The 24,502-nt window shown below is 47.0% G+C and overlaps 1 protein-coding gene and 1 pseudogene across 1 annotated transcript in view; one reads left to right on the top strand and one right to left on the bottom strand.

Moving 5' to 3' along the window:
- The window catches only part of WDR25 (WD repeat domain 25), a 74,239-nt gene extending 54,019 nt beyond the window's left edge, over positions 1–20,220 (bottom strand). The window contains exons 1-2 of the mRNA XM_055088715.1: positions 19,836–20,220; positions 11,097–11,244 (exon numbers count right to left, since the gene is read on the bottom strand). Coding sequence (XP_054944690.1) covers positions 11,097–11,244; positions 19,836–19,862 — 175 coding nt within the window. The 5' untranslated portion in view covers positions 19,863–20,220. The remainder of the gene's footprint in view (positions 1–11,096; positions 11,245–19,835) is intronic.
- LOC102974865 (COMM domain-containing protein 6-like) lies at positions 18,875–19,403 on the top strand (annotated as a pseudogene).
- Positions 20,221–24,502: the final 4,282 nt, after the last annotated feature.

Below are 24,502 nucleotides of genomic sequence, written 5' to 3'. Positions count from 1 at the left end.
CCATGGCTCACGGGCCCAGCCGCTCCGCGGCATGTGGGATCCTCCCGGACCGGGGCACGAACCCGTGTCCCCTGCATCGGCAGGCGGACTCTCAACCACTGCGCCACCAGGGAAGCCCCTTGACTTTTTGTAAATGAAGACTCTATACCTCTTTAAGCTCAACAAGCCCCTCAACTATTTTGCTACAAAATGCAACTCACAAAGATTTCCACGGTCATCCTATGTCATCACTGTGCTGTCAAGAGCCGGCCAGTTGGGGTCGCTCCACTGAGGACGGTGAAGGGTCTATAAGGAGCAGCCTAGCTGTCCAAGCTGAGAGAGCAGCTAAGGCAAATGTGGTTCTCTGCCTGGTGGGATGTTGAAAAGCCATTTACAACTGGAATTATACATAGCACTCTGTGGCAAGAGGGACAAAGCTTGATGCCTGTGCTTAAATTACAGGAGTATTAAAGAAGGACTGACGTGAACAAAGATAGGGAAGACGTGATTCACCAACAGGAAAGGAATTGTTCTAGGGGTAGTAAGAGAACTTCTTAAATTATACTAATATCGGGCTTCCCTGGTGGCGCAGTGGTTGAGGATCCGCCTGCCGATGCAGGGGACACGGGTTCGAGCCCTGGTCTGGGAAGATCCCACATGCCGCGGAGCAACTGGGCCCGTGAGCCACAACTACTGAGCCTGCGCGTCTGGAGCCTGTGCTCCGCAACAAGAGAGGCCGTGATAGCGAGAGGCCCGCGCACCGCGACGAAGAGTGGCCCCTGCTCGCCACAACTGGAGAAAGCCCTCGCACAGAAACGAAGACCCAACACAGCCAAAGATAAATAAGTAAATAAATAAACAACCAAAAAAAAAAAAACCACACACAAAAAAAGGTAAACCGTTAAAAAAATTAAAATTATACTAATATTGCTGTCATAATACTGTTTTTCTACTAAGTAAAGAACTCTTCTATAAAAGCATGAGGAAGATGAGCAGACTTGTAGTATTCTGTGCGCTGTGTCCCTCTCACTAGGTCAAGAGACAAGTAACACTCTCAAGTAGACCAAAAAAATCACTTCCCGAGGAATTAGTCTAATTGGAAACCTGGTATTCCTTGTTCTTATTCTTCTTTTCCTTTCCTGAAACTTGTCTGGGACCCAAACTCTTCCTCGCCTTTTCTGCTACACTTCGGGGTCAGAAAGCAAGTGTGACATGCCCGGTTAGCAAGCCCCCCTTCCCAGGGAGGATGGAGCAGGGGGCCGCCCGCCTGAGCGGTACTGTGCGCCCTGGGGATGGGCTTCGTGCCTGCAGCGCTGGCTTCAGGAGCTTCGCTCCAACCAAGGGGCTGGGGGAGCCACATGGGGGCTAAGGGCAAGGGACTATCATCACATCCCCTCGATGGAAAAGGAGCACAGACGTCGCTGCGACCCTCACACCGGCGCAAGAAGGCCCCTGTAGGCCAGAAGTCTTCTCTCCAGACAGATACAGCTGCGCCTAATGCCCACTTCTTGCTCATTTGGAACTCACTGCCAACCCTTAAGTCCAAAAGGAAAAACAAACTCTACATGCCTGGGGAAAAAATTCTCCCTGTTTCTTGGACCATAGCATATACCATATGCTTATTTCAGGAAAAGCAGTGAATTAGCCATGTTTTTTTCAAAAAGTGCCATGACAGTCTTGCCAATAATGGGGGAAAAAGATGAGAGGAAAAGTGAAAGTCGAGTTGCTAAAAGATAATGACTGAACTTTTTTGCTGAAAAAATGTATTTCTGACTACGTTATTCATTCTCAATCCCCTAAAGAGATTGAGAGAGAATCTATGTCTTTTAAATACTAAAATTTTCCAGTTAGAAGACAAGCTGTAATTTATATTTTTTCCTACTTTTACTTGTAATAACTAGGCCTTTACTGTAGTTCTTTGTTAAAAGGGACCAAAATGAAATTTTTCCATTTTTGAATAATAATTACAGATACCTATTGGGAAACACGAGGTAAGGAGGCCTGGGGCAAGACTGTGGCTCCGAAATCAGGACCCCAGCCATTGTCACCCAGCAACCTGTTCAAAGTGGGAGGTGATACAGCAGAGGGGTGGAGAGTCACACACACCCGGGTCCCACCCCAGCTCTGTCACTTCCAGTGGAGCGACCTTGGGCAGGGCCCTTCACTGCTGTGTCACACGCCCTCACAAACACACGTCTGTCGGGAGGGTTGTACAGAAAGCATTCTAGAGGGCCTGGCAGACAGCAAACAACAAAGGGGAGAACTCTTACAGTTTGAAAAAAAACTAAACCTCAAATTATTGAATTCACCCTTAGTTAAACTGAAAGCTAAAACCAAGGGATATGAGTTTTTAACAGCAGGGAACTTGAGAGATTATTGACATTGAGTTTTTGTTCTGAGGCTATGAGAATACAATGCCCTAGGCTGGCCCTTACATTTAGTTAAAGAGATACAAATAAAGGCTGGTAAATATTTATCAGAAACTGTCTTGAAGGTGATAGCCACACTGGAGGTGAAGGTCCTTTGCTGTCAGATGTGTTCCTACGCTGCAACTTTTCATGAATAGAGTAGCCTTTTTTGTTTGTTTTTTTTTTTGTTTTTTTTTTTAATTTTCTTTATCTATTTTCTTTATTTTTTTAATTTTTATTTTTGGCTGCGTCGGGTCTTCGTTGCTGCGCGCAGGTTTCCTCTAGTTGCGGCGAGCGGGGGCTACTCTTCCCTGTGGTGCGCGGGCTTCTCACTGCGGTGGCTTCTCTTGTTGCGGAGCACGGGCTCTAGACGTGCGGGCTTCAGTAGTGGTGGCTCGCGGGCTCTAGAGCACAGGCTCAGGAGTTGTGGCGCACAGGCTTAGTTGCTCCGCGGCATGTGGGATCCTACCGGACCAGGGCTCGAACCCGTGTCCCCTGCATTGGCAGGCGGATTCTTAACCACTGCGCCACCAGGGAAGCCGGGAGCAGCTTGTTTATCGCATCCCCTCCTGGGCAGTGCTACTTTGAGCACAATGGTTAGTTGTATATAACCTTTAACCGTGAGACTTATCTGGCTTGTTTACATGTTTGTTATGGAAAATTCCACTTAGTCACTGCATGCTGCTTATAAGAAACCGAGTTTTAAAATATTTAGTCCACTAACACTGACTTTACTGATCTTGTTCTAATGAACTCAACCAGTATAAAAGAACAGTTCAGACTCTCTTGGAGATAGGAAAAATCACTTCTTTTCCTCCTTGAATCCATAATGATACAAATAAACTATAAATCGGCATTAAAGCAAAAACACGTTTAAGACAGAATGCAGAAACTCAACTGGTTCTCTTCACACTACTAGCGCCGCCAATGCACCATCACCAATATTGCTGTGAGAAGGCAGCTGGTGACGCTGGCCGGGCTCCTCCTCGGGGGGGCCCCCCTCTTTCTCAGGCGGAGACACTGAGCTTCCCAAGGTGACCACCTGCGTGGCCAGGCAACACTGCCTGTCAACCCTAACGCCTACCCTGTGGGACCCTATCGTCATGAGGGCTCCAGGGCCCTGAGGGCCCTCCTCTGCCCCTCAGCACGCCTGGTCCCCCCCCCGCCCACTTCCTGGCACGTAAAAGCACTTGACACAGGTCAGGTGAAAGCCAAGTACGGGTGCCCAAGAAAGAGCAGGGAAGCTCATGCCCTCCTCCCCAGAGAGATGGCGCCTATCGCCTCCAGGCCCGCCCGGGGCTCGCACGCGTCAGGCCACACCCCTGCGGGGGAGGTGTAATTACCCCGTTTCTCAGCGCTGGGGGGATGGGGATGGAAGCCCAGAGGGGTGAGGCCTCGTCCAGGGACTTGCAGGTCGGCCACGCTGGGACAGAGGCTGGACCCGTGTGACCCCAGAGCCCGCCCGCGAGCGATTCGTGACCTTTCCTTCTGCTGAGCTCCGCGTGCACATCACAGGCTCGGGAGCCGTAGGGGAGATGCTGACGGGGGATTGGCTGGCGCTGTCGGCTGGCGCTGATTGAGCTCGCGTTCCCAGGCAGGCGGCAATCAATATCGTTACACTCATCCTCCGGGAGGTAGTCAGCCAGCTGTAAATTTAAGCCTGCTGACTCAAAGTTAACGAAGAAAGGAGCTTACTAACTTTCGCATCAAACTCTGTGAATGAGAAACAAGGGCCATCTTGGCACACCGGGCAGAGTCCTGGGGAGGGTCCAGGCCAGAGTCAGACGGACCCATGTCTGCATGCTCCCCGTAGATAAGCTAGCAGCCCCGGGATCAGCCGGCAAGCCTCTCAGATCCGTGGGCTCCTAAGACGTGAAATCAGGATAATAAATCTTACCTTCAGGGCTTGTTGTGAGAATTAGAAATAATGCATGTAAGACAGCAAGCCCCAGACAAATGACAGGCCCGACGGACAGTAGCTACAGCAGTAGTAGTCACAGAAGAAACAGCAGTAGCTGTTGTAGAAATTTCTTTCGTATCAAGTTTGGCCACTGCATTCAATTAACTGGACAAGACTGAATGTTCCAAAATTAAAAAAAAAAAAAAAAAGTTCTCAACTTGCAAACAGGTCCCAAAGGTACAACCTAAGTTGGTTTTCTGGGACTCAGAGGTCACCACCAGGACGACGAACAAGCCGTGACTGTGTTTAGGCTCCGGGGTCAGTGGACAGAGGTCGTCCTAACTGCGAAGAGAGCCAACCTGCAGTGCGATCACAATTAAACACACACAGAGAGAAAAACGTCACCGCTGTGCAACAGTGGTAATGAATGAAATCGTGCCGTTGATTAAAAACCACCTTTGATTTATCCAGAGGGCTGGCACGAGCTTAACCAGAGGCAGATGACTAGTGAGACGTTTGTGGAGGCGTGGAAGGACCTCGAAGGCAGGTTCTGGAGTGTGAGATACGGGGCTGGCAGGGGCTTTACTCAAGCTTGGTAACATCTGATTTAATATCCACAACTAGGTCAGCTTCTTACCCCAAAGCTGTATGGAAAGAGGGGGAGAAATCGAGGTTGGAACTGGAGAGAAACACTCCTCAGGGCGGAGGAGAAGAGCGTGGGTGGGGAATGGGGCCGGGTGCCCGGGATCAGAGGGCACAGCCTTGAGAACAGACTAGTTTGAAGGAGGGCTGGGAAAGGGATGCCGGTGGAGGAGCGAGCTTAAGAGACAGTGGGACTCCTTTGTGTAGAGGAGTCTGCGGGGGTCCTGCCTGTATCTGTGAGACGGAGGACAGGAGGGCCAGCAGCTGCTCCCAGGGCAAGAGGGCACTGGAGGGGCGGCAGCCAGGGACCACTGTCAGCTCAGACCTCACTGGGGCACAGAGCTCTGCACAGCCTCCATGTCTGGATCTAGTAATGAAACCCCGAGGACCAAAGGAGCAATGACACGAGACGTGCCCACACCCTCGGGAGCTGCATATCCATGCCGGCTGGCAGGAGACCTTCCTGCTGTCCGCGGGCGCATGAAGAGTACCTAACCGGGTTCCTCTGAGATGTTCCAGAAAACAGTCATGGTGCTCGAAAGCCTAAAGGCTGGAGAAGCCCAGGCCCCTCTCACCAGCGCCTCCCAGGAGACCCGGGGTCGGGGGACGGCACCGCTCTGAAGGCTTTAGCCCAACAAGGAGCTCCCCTGCAGCCACTTCTCCAAAGCCGAGTGAGCCCCTGACACTCTTCTCCGGGCTTTTAATTTCGGACGCTTCTCACCCTTGCTCTGACAAGTGTTTTAAAATCGTCAGGGCAAACATTTCTCCTGCTGCAACGGCGGCTGTCGATAGCCGGAGAAGCACCCTTCAGCCAGTCACTTCATCAGAGCGATCAGTCAAGATCAGCCTGGGCGCGCTTTCTTCCCAGAGGCCCCGAGTTATCCTCGGCAGGTGGTGAGCCAGCTGCCCGGTGAGAGCCAAGCGGGCTCCCCCGGAGTCGGCTTAAGCAAACTGTTTGGTCACAGCCCAGAAACACACGTGGTTGAGGGCACCCACTCTTGTCCCTCAACAGCCAAAGCCTCTGCCAGTCACATGGGCCGGAGCTGAACCCCAGCTCTGTCACTGAAGGTCATCAAACGCTCCAAGCCTCAGTTTCTGAGCCCATGAAATGGGGATAGAAACACTTCCCTCATAGGTTAGCATGAAGACTAAATATGTAATAAGCAGAGGGCCTAACATCCACTTATTCATTTTGGCTTGATACAGGCCAGGCGGGGTGCCAGGAACCAGGGCTACACGGCTTACAGCCTGGCCCACAGTGAGCACCCAGCCAATTTGTCACTCCCCTTTTCCTTGGAGCATTCCTGTGATGGAGGCCCCAGTCGTGATGCAAAAACAAGGGAGACACCAGAAGACAATTCTTGGAAAAGAAAAGTCATGATCGTTTATGGGTCCAGTCCCAGTGGGCCACTCACGCCCATGCACCACGACCCCCGCGGAAAGACACAGGGACCCCAGAGCAGAAGCCAAGCAGGGGCGGGGGCAGCAAGATGCGGGAAGCGGGGTCTGCGTGAAGAGGACGCCCACTCTGGTAAAAGGCATGTGCCGACCCATCACCAGGAGGAGGCCGCTACCCCGCTCAGGCCATTCTGTCATGGAGCAGTGAAAGACGCAGGCGAGGCTGGGAGACCCTGAAAGGCGGTCTCCCTGCCGGTCTGCCCCCAGACCCACACGTGGGGCCAAGAGCCACACTAGTAAGCTGGCTCAGGGGGATCTTTGGGGGCTTTTGGAACTGAGCCACCAAAGCTGCCCCATTTGGGGAAATGGTCCAGCCACTGGGGCTCTCTGGATGCTCAGAGGAACAAGGTCATGATTTCCTACCTTCTGAAGGGCCTTGTGGGGCAGGGACGGGGAAGGGAAGGGCAGCCTTTGCGGAGTGCTCACCGTGCAGCAGGCACTCTGGGTACGTTATCTCAGCTGTTCCCCTCCACGACCCCAGCCGCTGGGCGTTGCTACCCGTCTCACAGATGCGGAAACGGAAGTAAAGGAAGCTTCCCCAAGAACGCCCGGCTTGGGTAGGTGGAAGAGCCGTGTCTGCACCCCATCCTAGCTCCTCCTACCACACTGGGCTGCCTCCGGCATCCGGGAGCTGGGACCGGGTGGCACGGCCTGGATGCCCCGGATGGGCTGGACACACATCAGGAGAGCTGACTGGGTACAGGAAGGAGGACAGGGTGCCCTGCCCATCCAGGGCCCTGGGGGCTCCAGGGAAAGGACCATTTCCTTTGCAGCCAACAAATGCAAAGTTCGAGGCCTCTGCATGCCTCCGAGGCCTTAACAGCCAGGCTGGGGGCGATGGTCTAAGGGGTGGAATCTGCAAGAACCAGTACCACTTAGAACTGAACGAGCTCAAGCTCTTCGGGGGCTTTTGAGGAGACTGGCTGATCTGGTATGCCGGACAGCTGACTCATAAAGCAGGTGACACTCGGGCCCTGGTGGAGTCGAAGACCAGCGCTCCCCGAGGCCGCCTCAGCCTAATGCACCAGAGACGTTTTGTTAGGAAGATTACAGACTGAAATGATAGCACCAAAAATAATCAACCTGCGAGCAGATTTTATGTAAGTGTTGATTCATGGGTGTTCTATCAGCCAACAGCCCGTCAGAACTATAAATTAGCGAGATAAAATGTTGCTTGCCCTCCATATTTCAGGCCGGGTATTGACGTTTTAGAATCCACAGATTTTTAACTGTATTGACTGAGGACACCAGGATAAATGGCCTTGGCGCCAAATTCCCATTAACGACAATGGGCACCGAGTGACTAATTCCCAGAGCGCCGCGGTGAGAACGCCCTGCGTTGCTTTCTCCTGGCAGGGAGTTCTAATTAGATTGAAATGAAACAGCCAAATCACCAAGGGCGGAAATAGGCAGAGCAAATGAAAAGGCAGATCAGACTCAGTGACGAGAAAGGACAGGAGAAGTCAAACGAGGCCAAGAACCACGGGGGCTGTACACAGAGAGCCCCCCGCACACCCTGGGCCAGGTGGGGGGCCGGAATGAGGCGTGGGCGTGCACGCAGACCCCACTCCGGCGGCCCCTGACGAACCCACCCCCTCCTGGCAAGGGCCTCCTCAGCTCTGCCTCATGTGCGCGCACGCTGAGCGGCTGCTCCGAGCCAGGCCTGGCCAGGTGACAGAGACACACAGACCACCTGGATGGGCCCCATCCTCAAGGAGCTCCCACACTAGCTATGGGGACGGACACAGAAACCAACAACCCCTCAGTGGGAGAGGCCCCACCCAGGGGCTGGAGGGCTTCCCCAAGGGCAAGGCCAGACCCCTGGACCCTACCCACCAAGCAGCAAAGGACATCCAGCACGCGGACCACGGTAGCCCCAGTCCAGGTCCTGTACAGGTAGCTGCTGAATGAATGAAAGTGGGCCTTCAATAGGCAAACCAGGTGGTGAGCCCATTCCCAGCAGAGGGGTGGAGGGCAAAAGTGCCCCCTCACCTCCCCGGGGGGACGGCAAAGCCCTGAGGGCAGGGCCATCACTGGGTGGGATGGGCTTTCCCCATCCCACCCAGCACACCACAGCTGGAGGAGCAGCTGGGCCCGGGCCAGACAATGTTCCCTCCAGCGAGTTCTACCACCAGCTGGGCAGGGCTGCCACATCCCCTCCTGCAGCTCCCCACCCAGCCTCGGGTCACCCCCAACCCGCTACAGCCACCAGGGAGACCTGCCCTGGGTGCACGTGGAGCCATGATTCTCTCCTGCTCCAAACTCAGCAACGGCCCCCTACTGCCACCTGCTGTGGCAGTGCCTAACTGGCCAGGTGAGAGGACTCTCTTTGAACGTCTGAAAATGTCAGAGGCCCCCCCACTCACTCACTCACTCACTCACACATACACACACACACACACACACACACACACACACACACACACACACACAATGGCAATGTCTGCTTAACATCTGTTGATTGAGAAGATAGATCGTGACAAAGGGCCGCTAGGAACCCATTAACGTTATCAAATGAACTTGTATTTGATTAACACGACAGCATCACCAGCATGTGAGAAGCATCCCTTCTCCACTCTTGGGCAGGCAGCGCAGGTACCCATGGGTGCTCAGTGACACTGGACTGGGGAGCGGCATCTGGGGAATGCGCACCCCACAGGCCAGGAAGCGCATGGAGCCCGAGCTCCCATTCCTGCACCCCCAGACTCACCTCCCCCAGCTCCCTGCACCCCACACTTCCACACACACCACGTGGTTCATGTTCCTGAACTCCATCCTCTTTCCATCTGCTGAGAACGCACTTCCCTCCCCCTCCCCAGCCCGCCTCCATCCTGATTCTCTGTCCCCCAGTTTCTGCCTCAGCTTGGGTCCCACTTCCTCCAGGAAGCCTTCCTTGATCTCCCAGGCTAGATGTCCTTGCGGTTCCTATATCTCTCTCCATCACTATACCCTGGGACTCTCTGCAATTCTATCTCCCTCAGCAGATGTGAGCTTCTCCAGGGTGGATCCTGGGACTTATTCACCTCTGTGTCCCCAATACCGAGCACGGCTTATTAGACACACAGGTAGCAAAGTATAACGGTCAGGCAGCCGGCTTCGGAGCCTGGCAGACCCGTGTGCAACCTGGCTCAGCCGCTTCCTGGTTGTGCCCCGGGCCCGTGTGTGACGAGGGGATTCCGGTGGTGCCAGTCTCAGGGGGTGAATGGGGCCTCACCCCGTATGTTAAGCTGCAGAGGAAGGCCTTGCACACAGTAGGTGCGCAGTGACAGTACCTGCTGCGGTCATCAAAGACCCAACTGTCACCGTCACCCAGTGGCACCAAACCCCCTGAGCCTCGGCTCCCTCTCGGAGGGGCTCACAGGAAGATCACGGTCTTTGTTGCCAAAAAGAACACCGTACTTTGTGGAAAGCACCGTGGAAAGGGAGCGGGGTTTGCAGCTGCACGGACGTGGCTCCAAATCCCCGCCTGCCTTGCACCGCTGGGAGGCCCTGAGCCAGTCACTCGCCCCTTGGAGCCTCAGTCTCGTCACCTGAGAAGTGGGGAAAACAATGCTGGCAGGACTGAAATGTGCGCAAAGCCCGTGGCACAGTACCAGCCGCCGACACAGCCGACAGCCTGGTCAACACCCCTACTGACAGCACACGGGGCCCAGTCAAAGTTGCTGCATGGCCGCAACAGGGCCGTCCCTCGGTGACCCAGCAAGAGAGGAGGACACTCCAGGTGAGGGACAAACCCGCCGCGTCCGAGCTGCGGCGCGGAGCTGGGTGGCTGGACCCCGGAGTGATCATCCCCTGTTTGCCGGACTCTGGGAGAGGCACGGACCCCAGCACCACCACAGCTGGGCCAGGCAGGCAGGGGCTGCCTGAGGGCTCGAGGGGCGCCCCGGGCGCTGCCAGGCCTCCCCTCCTGGTGCTGGCAGTGAGGCCCAGCAGAAAAGTGACCCAGGAGGAACCCAGGGAGGAAAAGGCAACGTGGGCGCTGAGGGCAGCCGGCCTGGGGGTCAGGGGCGAGGCTGGAACCCAGGTCTGCGCTCACTGGCTCCGTCCTCGCCCGAAGCACAGACAGGCCCCCGCTCCGGGGCTGTGGCCGGATTCACGCTCGACGTGCCGGCTGCATCGCAACGCTGGGGAATGGAAACTTCCTTCCACCGACTCCTCTCTCCTTCTCGCCCTGCTTGTCAAGAGCCCCCTTAGGATTTAGCCAGCACGAATCCATCTCACCCAAATGCCTTTTCAGTGTGGGCATGAAAGCAGAACTCGTTTGCAGGCTTTCCTTATGAGCTGGTATCGTTCCTTACAGCCTTACAGCGATAATGAATTGACAGGAATTCTAAACTGATTCCAACCAAAGGACGCTGTGATAAAGCTAAATCTATCTCAGTACAAACTGCATGTCAGAAGTTGATTAAAAAGCCACCTCTGTCCAGCTCCACAGCTTGGAGCTGGGACAACCGTGGGGCTCTGTCCTCTGGGCAGGTTGGCAGAGGCCCGCTGTGAGCCCTACGGGACAGTCTCGGTTTCAGGCAAACAGCCTGGAAACACGCTTGCCGAGCGTGAGTCTCCCCCCATCCCGTCTGCCCCTGCCCTGACACCGTCTGCAGCTTGTGGCTGCAGAATCCCCCTCCCAGAAACCTCCCCAGTGAGAAAGCTAACTCTGCTGCCAGCTCGGAGGAGGGGGCGCCTCGGGGTAATGAAACAGAGAAACACACCTGTTTCGAGGTCTGTTAGGTGCAGGGCGAAGTCGAAGCCACCACTGAGGATGCGCCGGCCACAGGGGGACCACCGGGCGGCCCGCACCGCCTCGCTGTGCAGGGAGTAGGTCTGCAAGCAGCTTCCCGAGTCCACGGCGTTCCACACCTATGAGGCAAACACAGCGGCAGATGTCATGAGCGGGGGCCTGATCCTGGGGGCCCAGCTCAGCCCCTGTGCACGGGGAAGAGGCTCTCACAGTGGAACTACATTCCCAATATGTCACCATCAAAACAGTATCCAGATGTTCAACTTCTCTTTGTGGAAATGTAATAAGGCCTTGGGACTGGCAGGTCGAGGGGGAGACTCTCACAAAATTTTTTCTGGGGGTTAAGGGAGCTCACAAGGAAACAGCATGTCCTGTGTTCTGCTGCTCACCTGCCCAGCCCTTCACACCTGCTCACCACCAGAAAGTTCCAGCCCAGCCTCGCCTGCACCTCTGACATGTGTCCTCCGAGACAGGACTTTCTGAGACCTGTAGTGGATGCCGCACCAGGCCAGGCTACCTGCACGGGTCCTGCTTTAAGACTAAGATCCAAAATAGAGTCTGCCACACCTGTGTGTGCAACCAGGCACAGAGCAGATCTCTGCCCGAAGGGCAAGCTGTCCTTTTTTCTGGGAGAGAAAGTACTGGCCCTCACTACCCCCTGCTTTCCCTGGGGAGCGAGGCTCGTGGCAGAAAGCCCTATGTACACTTAATGACCTCTGAAATGTGTTTTTAAGCCCTCGAGGATAGAACTGTACATTCCAAGGGCCAGGACCACTTGTGCATGAAAGAGCTGCGTTCGGCTTCCCACCAGCTCTCCCAGGAAACTCCGCCGACCGCCACACAGCCCAGGGAAAGGCCGGCGAGCGAGGAGCCCAACCAGGCCGGCCCAGGGCCTGGCACGCGGAGGTGCTCAGCAGTGCTAGTGTCCTCCCCTGGTGTCACTGCAGGAAGAAAGGGATGCTCTCACCTACCATCCAAGGTGGGTCAGAGGACTGAACACAAGAAGCAGGAAGGCACCTACAGGGCCTCCTGTGTGATGCTGCTGCTTTTGCCAGCCTTGTGACTTGGCTGAGAAGCTTGGCCTCTTCAGGCCTCAGTCTCCTCCTCCATATAACGGGGATAAGAAGAGCCCCGTCCCAAGGGCAGTGGTGAGGAATGAGCGAGGGCTGGGCACACCGCACCGTGGCTGGCGCACGGCAGGAGCCGCGGCGCCGGAGGCTGTGCTTCCTGAGGCATGTAGTGCATGCGGTTCTTAACAGCAGGAGTCCCTGACCCTCTCTTATTTCCTTGATAAGAGTAAACCCAAAGCGTGCCCATGCAGATCCACAAACTGGATGTGAGCGATAACCTCCCCTTTCAAAATGAGAAAATTCACCCTGCCACATCCTGAAGGTCCTCAAAATGCATAGGATCAGAGCTCTGAAAGCATATTTCCCGGGCATATGGAAATGTCTAAGATTAAGAAAACAAGAGGTCAAGAGTAGCCTTGAAAGAATGGTAAGAGAGCTCAGTTCCTTTCTTCCTTATTAGGGGTCAACAGCTGGGGTTTCGGACTGAAAAGCAAAAAATAGCAACATTTACATTTAGAAATATGAACAGAAATAACAGAGGCAACAGCCAGAAGACTTCAAAGCGCAGTGGGAATTCATGGTGGAAAGGCAGAGCACAGGGCACTGCTGTTTTTTTCAAAACTATGTACAAGTATGACTTTAAAGGAAAAAATAAAGTAAAATTAATGAACTAGATCTACAGGGTTAACTTGGCTAAACAGTGAAAAGATAATATTGAATACATAAGACAAGCTGCATATATGCAGTATGATGCCATCTAAATTTTAAAAACACATGGAACACCACCTCACACCCAGTAGAATGGCTTCTATCAAAAAAGAAGAAGATATGTGTTGGCGAGGAGGTGGAGAAATCAGAACCTTTGTACATTGTTAGGGGGAAGGCAAAATGGTCCAGCCACTAGAGAAAACAGCACAGCAGAACCTCAAAACATTAAACATAGACTTACAGTATGATCCAGCAATTCCACTTGTGTGTATATGCTCAAAAAATTAAAACCAGGATCTCAAAGAGATATTTGTATGCCAACGTTCACAGCTGCATTAGTCACAACAGCAAAAATGTGGAAGCAACCCAAGTGTCCACTGAGGGATAGATGGATAAACAAAATGTGATATATATATATACATATATATATATACACACACAATGGAATATTACTGTCTTAAGAAGAAATGAAATTCTGACACAACCCACCACATGGATAACCCTTGAAGACAACACGCTAAGTGAAATAAGCCAGTCACAAAAAGAAAGTATAATTCCACATGTGTGGGGTCCCTAGAGTACTCAAAATCATAGACGTAGAAAGTAGAACGGTGGTTACCAGGGGCTGGGGGGAGGGGGAAATGGAGACTTTTTAATGGGGACAGAGTTTCAGTTTTGCAAGATGAAGGGTTCTGCAGATGGATGGTGATGACGGCTGCACAACAATGTGAATGTACTTAATGCCGCTGAACCTACACTTAAAAATGGCTACGCGGGTAAATCTTATGTGTGTTGCACCACAATTTTAAAAACACACATGAAGCAAAACTCTATCATGTTTCTTTGTGTACTTGTAGTCAGACTATAAAAAATATGCTTGGAGAGGGTAGAGGGAGAGGGGCAGGGTTGGGGGATGGGAGCTGTGAACACTACACTGTATTTCCCCTAAAGAGAGGCAAAGAGAGCGTGAGAAAATGAATGTGCTCTAAAGCAAATATGCCCAAATGTCCTCATCTATTAAACTCATTCATTTAATCATTCATTCAACAAACATTTCCTGGGTACCTGCTATCAGCCACGTGTTGGAGAAGGGGGAGAAGGAGGTGGTGGAGGACGAGGAGGGGGTGGATCATAGCCCTAATCAAAGACAGAAGAAAAAAGAGACCTTAAACCAAGGCCACCAAGGCCAAAAGCAGCAACCAGAGAGGTCTGAATTCTTGGCCACGGCCTCCTAAATCAGCCGTGGAAACGTGTTTAAGGAAATCCATCAATCCGTAAATTATCCAATAACTCCCCTCTGAAATGAAAAATGCGTGCTTGGCTCTCCTGGTTGATATATACACGACGATAGCATCTGAATCAATGCACCCCAGTCAGCCACTTCTCAAAGTACCCAGGGTGAGGGAGAGAAGAATCCTTGCTAATCGCTCTCCCTAATTGAATTTAATGTTTGCTGTCAGGTTTTAAAGATTAATTCCCAAACACCACGCAGCCTGAAGTGTGTACCTTTTTTCAATTAAGTAATTAGAGAGCCCAATCTGCCTTCATGGAATTAAGGAGTTAAGTCTCCTGTCACATGTGCTAAGATGACTTGATGTATTAACTGGAGACATTCTACGTGTCCAACAAAAGTCAGATTTAGAAAGAACGTGACACGCGAGACGTGGTGCAGGTGCGTGTTCACTGCAGTTTCCGTGTTCTGGTTACTGAGACATGGCCCCACCAGCAGTTCCTAACAGTCTCTCAAGACCTATATATAGCTTTAGCCACCGGTCGCCTTCTCTCTGCCTACCTGCCTGACTTTTGTTTTTTATTGGGTTGGCCAAAAGGTTTGTTCAGTTTTTTCCGTAAGATGGCTGTAGTAGCACTTAGTTGTTTTTAACTTCATCCAAAACGATTTTGTTAGATTGTATGTGACAGCTGTCATATCAGCATGCATTTTTAAAAAAGACTTATCGACACACGCACCCCAATGTTCGCTGCAGCACTATGTACAATAGCCAGGTCACGGAAGCAACCTAAATGCCCATTGACAGACGAATGGATGAAGAAGATGTGGTACAATGGAATATTCTTCAGCCATAAAAAGGAATGAAATTGGGTCATTTGTAGAGACGTGGATGGACCTAGAGACTGTCATAGAGAGTGAAGTAAGTCAGAAAGAGAAAAACAAATATTGTATATTAACACATATATGTGGAATCTAGAAAAACGGTACAGATGAACCGGTTTGCAAGGCAGAAACAGAGACACAGACATAGAGAACAAACGTATGGACACCAAGCGGGGGAAAGGGGGTGGGATGAACTGGGAGATTGGGATTGACATATATACACCAATATGTATAAAATAGATAACTGATGAGAACCTGCTGTATAGCACAGGGAACTCCACTGTACGGTAGAAACTAACACAACATTGTAAAACAGCTATACCCCATTAAAAATAAATAAATAAAGACATCAAAATTGGTGAATTTTTGTGTTGCCATTTTAATATTGAAGATGGAAGAAAGAGAGTAACATTTTCGGCATACTATGCTTTATTATTTTAAGAAAGGTAAAAATGTGACTGAAACACAAAAACAGATTTGTGCGGTGTATGGAGATGATGCTCTGACTGATTGAACATGTCAAAAGTGGTTTGCAAAGTTTCATGCTGGAGATTTCTCGCTGGCCGATGCTCCATGGTCAGGTAGACCAGTTGAAGTTGATACCAATCAAATCAAGACATTAATTGAGAACCACTCAGGAGATAGCTGACATACTCAAAATATCCAACTCATGCGTTGAAAATCATTTGCAACAGCTTGGTTATGTTCATCGCTTTGATGTTTGGGTTCCACATAAGTTAAGTGAAAAAAAACTTCTTGACCATATTTACGCATGCGATTCTCTACTTAAACATAACAAAAATGTTCCGTTTTTAAAACAAATTGTGATGGGCAATGAAAAGTGGATACTGTACAATGATGTGGAACAGAAGAGATCGTGGGGCAAGTGAAATGAACCACCAGCAACCACACCAAAGGCCAGTCTTCATCCAAAGAAGGCGATGTTGTGTATATGGTGGGGTTAGAAGGGAGTCCGCTATTACGAGCTCCTTCCAGAAAACCAAACGATTAATTCCAACAAGTACTGCTCCCAGTTAGACCAACTGAAAGCACCACTTGATGAAAAGCGTCCAGAATTAGTCAACAGAAAACGCATAATCTTCCATCAGGATAACGCAAGACCACATGTTTTTTTGACGACCAGGCAAAAACTCTTACAGCTTGGCTGGGAAGTTCTGATTCATCCGCCGTACTCACTAGATATTGCACCTTCGGATTTCCATTTATTTCAGTCTTTACAAAATTCTCTTAAGGGAAAAAATTTCAGTTCCCTAGAAGACTGTAAAAGGCACCTAAAACAGTTCTTTGTTCAAAAAGATAAAAAGTTTTGGGAAAATGGAATTATGAAGTTGCCTGAAAAATGGCAGAAGGTAGTGGAACAAAAGGGTGAATATGTTGCTCAATAAAGTTCTTGGTGAAAATGAAAAATGTGTCTTTTATTTTTCCTTAAAAACCGAAGGCACTTTTTGGCCAACCCAATATTGTGCCCCGGTCCGGAAGGATCCCACATGCCGCAGAGCGGCTGGGCCCGTGGGCCGTGGCCGCTGGGCCTGCGTGTCCGGAGCCTGTGCTCGGCAGCGGGAGAGGCCACAACGGTGAGAGGCCCATGTACCGCAAAAAAAAAAAAAAAAGAGTATGCATAAAGCCAGGGCAGAGGAAATGTTCTAGATAAAAGGACACCAAAGACACCCTGTCCGGAGCCTGTGCCCGGCAGCGGGAGAGGCCACAACGGTGAGAGGCCCATGTACCGCAAAAAAAAAAAAAAAAAAAAAAAAAAAAGTTTGGTAAAATTCACTAGTGAAGTTTTGGGGCATGGAGTTTTTTTTATGGGAAGGCTTTTAACTATGAATTCAATTTCTTTAATAGAGACAAGGCTTTGGAGTTATCTAATTTTGTCAGTGAGCTTTTATTGCTTGAGTCTCTCAAGGGATTTATCCAGGTCATCTAAATTGCAGAATTCACTGACAGAAAGTTGATCATAATATTACCTTAGTACTCTCTTAATATCTTTAGAATTTGTAATTAAGTCACTTCTCTTATTCCTAACATTGGTAATTTGTATCTTTTCTCTTTATTCCTGATGAGTGGCTAAAGGTTTATCACTTTCACTGATCTCAAAGAACCAGCTTTTGGCATCACTGACTTTTCTCTACGGTTTATGTTTTCTATTTCAATTATATCTGCTTTTTCTTTATCTCCTTTCTTTTGCTTACTTTGGGTTGAATTTGCTTTTCTTTCTTGTATGTCTTAAAGTGGAAGCTAAGATCATTGATTTGAAATTTTCTTCTTTAATATAGGCATTAATGCTATAAATTACCATCTGAGAACTGCTCTAGCTACATTCCACAAAATTTTATATGTTGTGTTTTCATTTGCATACGGTTCAAAATACTTTCTAATATCCCTATCAGTTTCTCCCTGAACCCAGAGGTTAATTACAAGTGTGCTGTTTAGTTTCCAAATATTTGGGATATCTGTTATTGATTTTTAATTTAATCTTAACACCATTAGAGAATATACTTTGAATAATTTCAATCCTTTTAAATTTACTGAGCCTTGTTTTATGGCCTAGAATATGGTCTATCTTGGTAAACATTCCATGCACACTTGAAAAGAGAATGTGTGTTCTGTTGTTGTTACATGGAGTGTTCTCTCAATGCCAATTAGGCCAAGTTGGTGATAGTGTTGTTCAAGTCTTCTATACCTTTACTGATTTTCGGTCTACTTGATCTATTGATTATGGAAAAAATGGTGTTGAAAGCTCCAACTATAATTGTATATGTGATTATTTCTCCCTGCAGTTCTATCATGCCTCATGTATTTTAAAGCTCTCTTATTAGGTGTATACATATTTATGCCCTTAATGTTTATGTGCCCAGTGTTAAGTATCTAGTGTTATGTCCTTTGAGGAACTGACCCCTTTATCATTATAAGATGTCTCTCTTTATCCCTGCTAATATTCTTTGCTCTGAAATCTACTTTGTCTAATATTAATATGGCCACTCTTTTTTTAATTACTATTAGTATGGTATATCTTCTTCCATCCTTTTACATTTAACCTTGGGTGTCTTTTCATTTAAAGTTTCTTGCAGCTATTGTATAATTGGGTCTTGCCTTTTTATCCAACCTAACAAACTTTGTCTTTTTTTTTTTTTTTTAATTTATTTATTTTGGCTGTGTTGGGTCTCCGTTGCTGCACACAGGCTTTTCTCTAGTTGCGGCGAGGAGGGGCTACTCTTTGTTGCAGTGCACAGGCTTCTCATTGCAGTGGCTTCTCCTGTTGCGGAGCGTGGGCTCTAGGCACACGGGCTTCAGTAGTTGTGGTGTGCAGGCTTCAGTAGTTGTGGCTCGTGGGCTTTAGAGAGCAGGTTCAGTAGTTGTGGCACAGGCTTAGCTGCTCCACAGCACGTGGGATCTTCCCAGACCAGCGATCAAACCCATGTCCCCTGCATTGGCAGGTGGATTCTTAACCACTGCACCACCATGGAAGTCCCCAAACTTTGTCTTTTAAATGGGCATTTAGGCCATTTTATCCACTACTGATATGGTTTGGGCTTAAATTTGCTATTTGTTTTCCATTTATCTCGATTGTTTGTTCCCTCTTTCCTAATTTTTTTTTGGCCTTCTTTTGGATTGAGTATCTTTTGTTACTTCATTTTATCTCCCATTGTTAGATTACTAACCATAAATCTTGGTTTTGTTTTATTACTACTTGCTTTAAGACTTACAGCATACAGCTGTAACTTATCACAGTCTACCTTCAAGTAATATTAGCACTTGCCTTAAGAATCATAAGAATCGGCCCCGGGAGCTTCCACCTGAGTGGGTGGTGGGATTCCGGGGCGCTGCTAGGGAGGGGTGTGGCGACCCACAGCTGGATGCTAAGGCCGAGGTCACCAACCAGCTCGTAGATTTTCAGTGGAAGCTGGGTATGGCTGTGAGCTCAGACAGCTGCAGATCACTTAAGTATCCTTAGGTTGCAGTGATGCTCAAAGTGGCAGATCATTCAGGCCAAGTAAAGAAGAAGTCCTTCAAAATGACAATTCCACAGTTTCAGAATTTCTACAGACAGTTCAAGGAAATCGCTGCAATTATTGAAACTGTGTGAAAAGTGATTACTCGGCTGATGAATTGCCACCATCGTTCTAAAATCATGGACTTTACTTTCTGCAGCAAAACTGCCTAAGGAGCAAAGGATACTTATTGAATGAAAATTACACTTTTGGTTTTCCATTTTTTTAAATAATAAAAAAAGAAAATCAGACAAACAGGAATTACAAAGCGGTGATCGCTGCACACTTTGTGACTGTACTAAGAGCCACTGAATTGGAAACTTTAAAGGGTGAAGAACTCTGGGGTGTGTGAATTATATCTTAATGAAAAATAAATCAGACAAACAGTTGAATGATATTAAAAGCAGCACAAGTTTATGTATTAGACCAATAGTTTCAAAAACTACTGGTAATGTTACCCATTTTATAAACAAATTCTTCTTTTTTAGCATTCATTTTTTTATTGATGTATAGTTGATTTACAATATTATATTAGTTTCAGATGTACAACGGTAATTGAAACTTTTTAGAGACTATACTCCATTTATGGTTATTATAAAGTATTGGCTATAAAAAAAAAGAATCATAAGCATCATAATAACAATATACACCATTCCTCCTATCTCAGCTTTTATGCATGTTATCATATATTTTACCCCTACATATGTTATAAACGCCACAAAACATTGTTATTATTTTTACTTTAAACATAAATCATCATTTAAAGCGATTTTTTAATAAAAAGAAAAGTATTTACATTTACCCACATATTCACCATTTCCGGTGCTCATCATTCCTCTGTGAAGATGCAATTTCTATCTGGCATCATTTTCTTTCTGTTTCAAGAACTTTAACATTTCCTTTAGTGCAGGTCTGCTGGAAATGAACTGCTTCAACTTTTAAATGTCTAAAACAGTATTTTGCCTTTGTTTTAAAAAGATGTTTTGCTGGGTTTTGAATTTTGGGTTAGCAGTGGTCTGTTTGTTTTCTTTTGGTACTTTAAGTATATGCTGTTCCACTGGCATCATTTCCAGTAAGAGGTCTGTTGCCATTCTTATCTTTGTTCCTCTGTACGTAACTTGTCTTTTTCTCCCTCTCTGGCTGCATTTAAGATTTTTAGCTTTATCATTGATTATAAGAAATTCCATTATGATGTACCTTGGTAAACTTTTTCCTCATGTTTCTTGTGCTTGGAGTTCATTGTAGTTCTTGGATATATGGGTTTCTAATTTTCATCAAATTTAGAAAACTTTCAGCCATTCTTTCTTTTTAAAGAAATTTTTTTCTTTCTATTTATTTATTTGTTTTATTTATTTATTTATTTTCAATTTTTGTCTGTGATGGGTCTTCGTTGCTGCAGGCGGGCTTTCTCTAGTTGCAGTGAGCAGAGGCTACTCTTTGTTGTGGTATGCGGGCTTCTCATTGCAGTGGCTTCTCTTGTTGTGGAGCACGGGCTCTAGGCACGCGGGCTCAGTAGTTGTGGCTTGTGGGCTCTAGAGCACAGGCTCAGCAGTTGTGGTGCACAGGCTTAGCTGCTCCATGGCATGTGGGATCTTCCCGGACCAGGGCTTGAACCCGTGTTCCCTGCACTGGCAGGTGGATTCTTAACCACTGCGCCACCAGGGAAGCCCTCAGCCTTTATTTCTTTAAATGATTTTTTCTGTTCTCTCTTCCTCTGAAGACTCCAATTTCATGTATATTGGGTAAGCTTGAAGTTATCTCACAGTTCACTGATGCTCTGTTTATTTTTTTTCCCAAGCTTTTTACTCTCTGTGCTGCATTTTAGATAGTTTCTATAACTATGTCTTCAAATTTGCTAACCTTTTCTTTTACAGTTTATGATCTGCAATTAATTCCATCTAGTGTAGTTTTCATCCAAAACATTTTTTTTCACCTCTAGAGTTCAATTTGGACCTTTCTTCTGTCTTCCTTGTCTCTCCTTATTGTGTTCATGCTTTTCTCCACCTCTTTGTATATATAGGGCATATTTATAACAGCTGGTATAACGTTATTTACTAATTGTATCATCTTGCCATTTCTAGGTATGTTTCTATTTATTGATTTTTCTTCTCATCATGGTTCAGATTTTTTTTCTTCTTTCACATGCCTTTGTAATCTCTGTTTGGAAGCAAGACAGTGAATTTTACTTTAGTGGATTTTTTTTTTTAATTTTTGTATTCCTATAATAGTCTTGAAGTTTGTTCTAGGACACAATTAAATTACTTGGAAACAGTTCACTTCTTGCCAGGATAGTCTCTAAGCTTTGATAGGAGGAACAAGAGCAGCATTTATTTAGGGCTGTTTTACTCCATTCCTGAGGCAATACCCTTGTGAATTACAAGGATTTCCCACTCTGGCTTATGGGAATATGAAGTATTCTTGGTCCTGTGAGCTCTGGGGATTGTTCATCTTGTTCCTTTCAAGTGGCTCTTTCCCCACCTCGGGGAGCTTCCTCATACACGTGTGCTGATCAGTATTTCACTGAAGACTTTGAGGGAACCTCCTATAGGCTCTGGAGCTCTCTCCTCTCTCTCTGGGCAGCTCTCTAGTCTCTGGTTCTCTATTCTGAGAACCAGAACTCTAGAGAGAACTCTGAGAACTCTAGCTGCCTTGCCCTTCCTGGATTCCAGCTCTGTCTCCTCAATTCAGGAAGATCACTGGGACCCATCTGGGTTTCTCCTCCCTGTGCTATAGTCCAGAAACTCTCATCGGGCAGTAAGCTGCAACAATCTCAGGGTTCATCCCATTTTGTTTCCCCTCTCTCAGGGATCACTGTCTACACTACCTGGTGTTCAGTGTCTGAAAACCACTGTTCCTTATATTTTACCTGTTTCTTTTAATTATTTAAGATTGAAGCATAAATCTGGTCCCTATTACTCCATCTTAGCCAAAAGCATAAATCCCCATAAGTTATTTAGAAGTATGTGATTTACCTGTCAAATGTTTATGGAGTTTTTCTTATTTTTCAGTATCTTATTATTTATTATTAATTTAATTCCACTGTGATCAAAGACTAGGCTTTCTATTGTTTAAACCCTCTTTTAATATTTATTTATTTACATTTATTTAGGCTGTGCCGGGTCTTAGTTGTGGCACACAGGATTTTCACTGCGGCATGTTTTAGTTGCAGCATGCAGACTCTTAGTTGCAGCATGCCTGTGGGATCTAGTTCCCCGTCCAGGGATTGAACCCGGGCCCCCTGAATTGGGAGCATGGATTCTTGCCCACTGGACCACCAGGGAAGTCCCTAAACTTTTTAAAATGTATTGATATTTGCTTTATGTCCTAGCACATGGCCTACCTTAGAGAAGTACTATTTGAATTTGAAAAGCATCTGTACCCAGCATTGTTATGTATAGTGTTCCATAAATGTCAGTTTAGTTAAGGTAGTTGATAATGTTATACAAATCTTCCATCTTTATTGATGTGTCTAGTTGTTCTATCAAATACTTAGAGAAGAGTGCTAATATCTCCAACTATGACTATGGATTTGTTTATTCTCCCTTTAATTCTATGAAAACTTTTTCACGTATTTTGAAGCTCCGTTATTAGGTTCATAGATTGTTATGTCTTCCTGATGAATTAATCATTTTATCACTATGAAAAGTCCCTCTTATCTCTGGTAATACCCTTTGTCTTGAAGTCTATTTTATTGGTTAGTACTATAATACTTCCAGTCTCCTTATGCTTACTATTTGGATGATATCCCTTTATTCCACCTATTTACTTTTAGCTTATTTGTTTCTTTTTTACTTGAAGTGCACCTCTTGTCAACAGAATATAATTTAGTCTGCTTTTGTATCCATTCTGACAATCTCTTTTGATTGTAGTGTTTAGTCCATGTACATTTAATGTAATTGTTGATATGAGCAGATTTACAGCTACCATTTTGCTATTAGTTTTCTGTTTACCTCTGTTTTATTCCTCTTTTCCCCCTTTACTGCCTTCGTTTGAAATACCTATTTTTAGAATTCCATTTTATCTATTGGCTTTTTAGCTATGCCTCTTAACCTTTTTTAAGCGGTTGCTCTAGGAATTATAATATACATGCTTAATATTTTATTTTTTTCATCTTTATTGGAGTATAATTGCTTTACAATGTTGTGTTAGTTTCTGTTGTACAACAAAGTGAATCAGCTATATGTATACATATGTCCCCATATCCCCACCCTCTTGAGTCTCCCTCCCACCCTCCCTATCCCACCACTCTAGGTCATCGCAAAGCACCAAGCTGATCTCTCTGTGCTATGCGGCTGCTTCCCACTACCTATTTTACATTTGGTCGTGTATATATGTCAATGCTACTCTCTCACTTCGTCCCAGCTTTCTGTCCCCCCCGTGTCCTCAAGTCCATTCTCTACATCTGAGTCTTTATTCCTACCCTGCCATTAGGTTCTTCAGTACCTTTTTTTTAGATTTCATATATGTGCGTTAGCATACGGTATTTGTTTTTCTCTTTCTGACTTACTTCACTCTGTATGATAGACTCCAGGTCCATCCACCGCACTACAAATAACTCAATTTCATTATTTTTATGGCTGAGTAATATTCCATTGTATATATGTCATGCTTAATATTTTAAAGTCTTCTTATAGTAAATTGTACCAGTTTACATAAAATATAAGAAGCTTGCAACCATAAATGTCTTCTCCAACCCCCATCCTTTACACTATAGTTGTCATATGTATTCCACCCATATATGTTATAAACCCCACAATGCAATGTGAAAATGTTTGCTTTAAATAGTCATATGTATTCTTTTAATTTAAGAGGAAAAAATAGTCTTTTATATCTTCCCACATATTTACCATTGACAGCCACTTCAATCCTCCCTAAAGATATGAGTTCCTATCTGGTATCATATTCCTCCATCCTAAAGAACTTCCTTTAACATTTCTGTAGTGCAGGTCTGCTTCCAGTGAATTCTCACCTACTTCTCATTCATCTGAAAATGTCTTTATTTCACCTTCATTCTTAAAGGATACAGAATCATGAGTTGAGAAATTTTAATTTTTCTATCAGCACTTTAAAGATGCCATTCCAGGGACTTCCCTGGTAGTCCAGTGGTAGAGAGTCCGTCTTCCAATGCAGGGGACACAGGTTCAATCCCTGGTCAGGGAACTAAGATCCCACATGCCACAGGGCAGCTAAGCCCACACACCACAATTACTGAGCTCGCGCACCTCAACAAGACAGCCCGTGTGCTGCAAACTACAGAGCCCATGCGCCCTGGAGCCTGCGCACCACAACTAGAGAGGGAAAACCAGCACACCACAACTAGAGAGAAGTCCATGCACCACAACTGGACAGAAGCTCACGCACCGCAATAAAGAGCCCACACACCACAACAAACGATCCCGCATGCCACAACTAAGACCCGAGGCAGCCAAAATAAAGAAAATGAATAAATATTTTTTTAAAAAAGATGCCATTC

The sequence above is a fragment of the Physeter macrocephalus genome, chromosome 11 (assembly GCF_002837175.3).
Source record: "Physeter macrocephalus isolate SW-GA chromosome 11, ASM283717v5, whole genome shotgun sequence".
NCBI classification, from domain to species: Eukaryota; Metazoa; Chordata; class Mammalia; order Artiodactyla; family Physeteridae; genus Physeter; species Physeter macrocephalus.
Note: the sequence above shows the minus strand (reverse complement) of the source record. Positions and strands in the feature narration are given on the sequence as shown.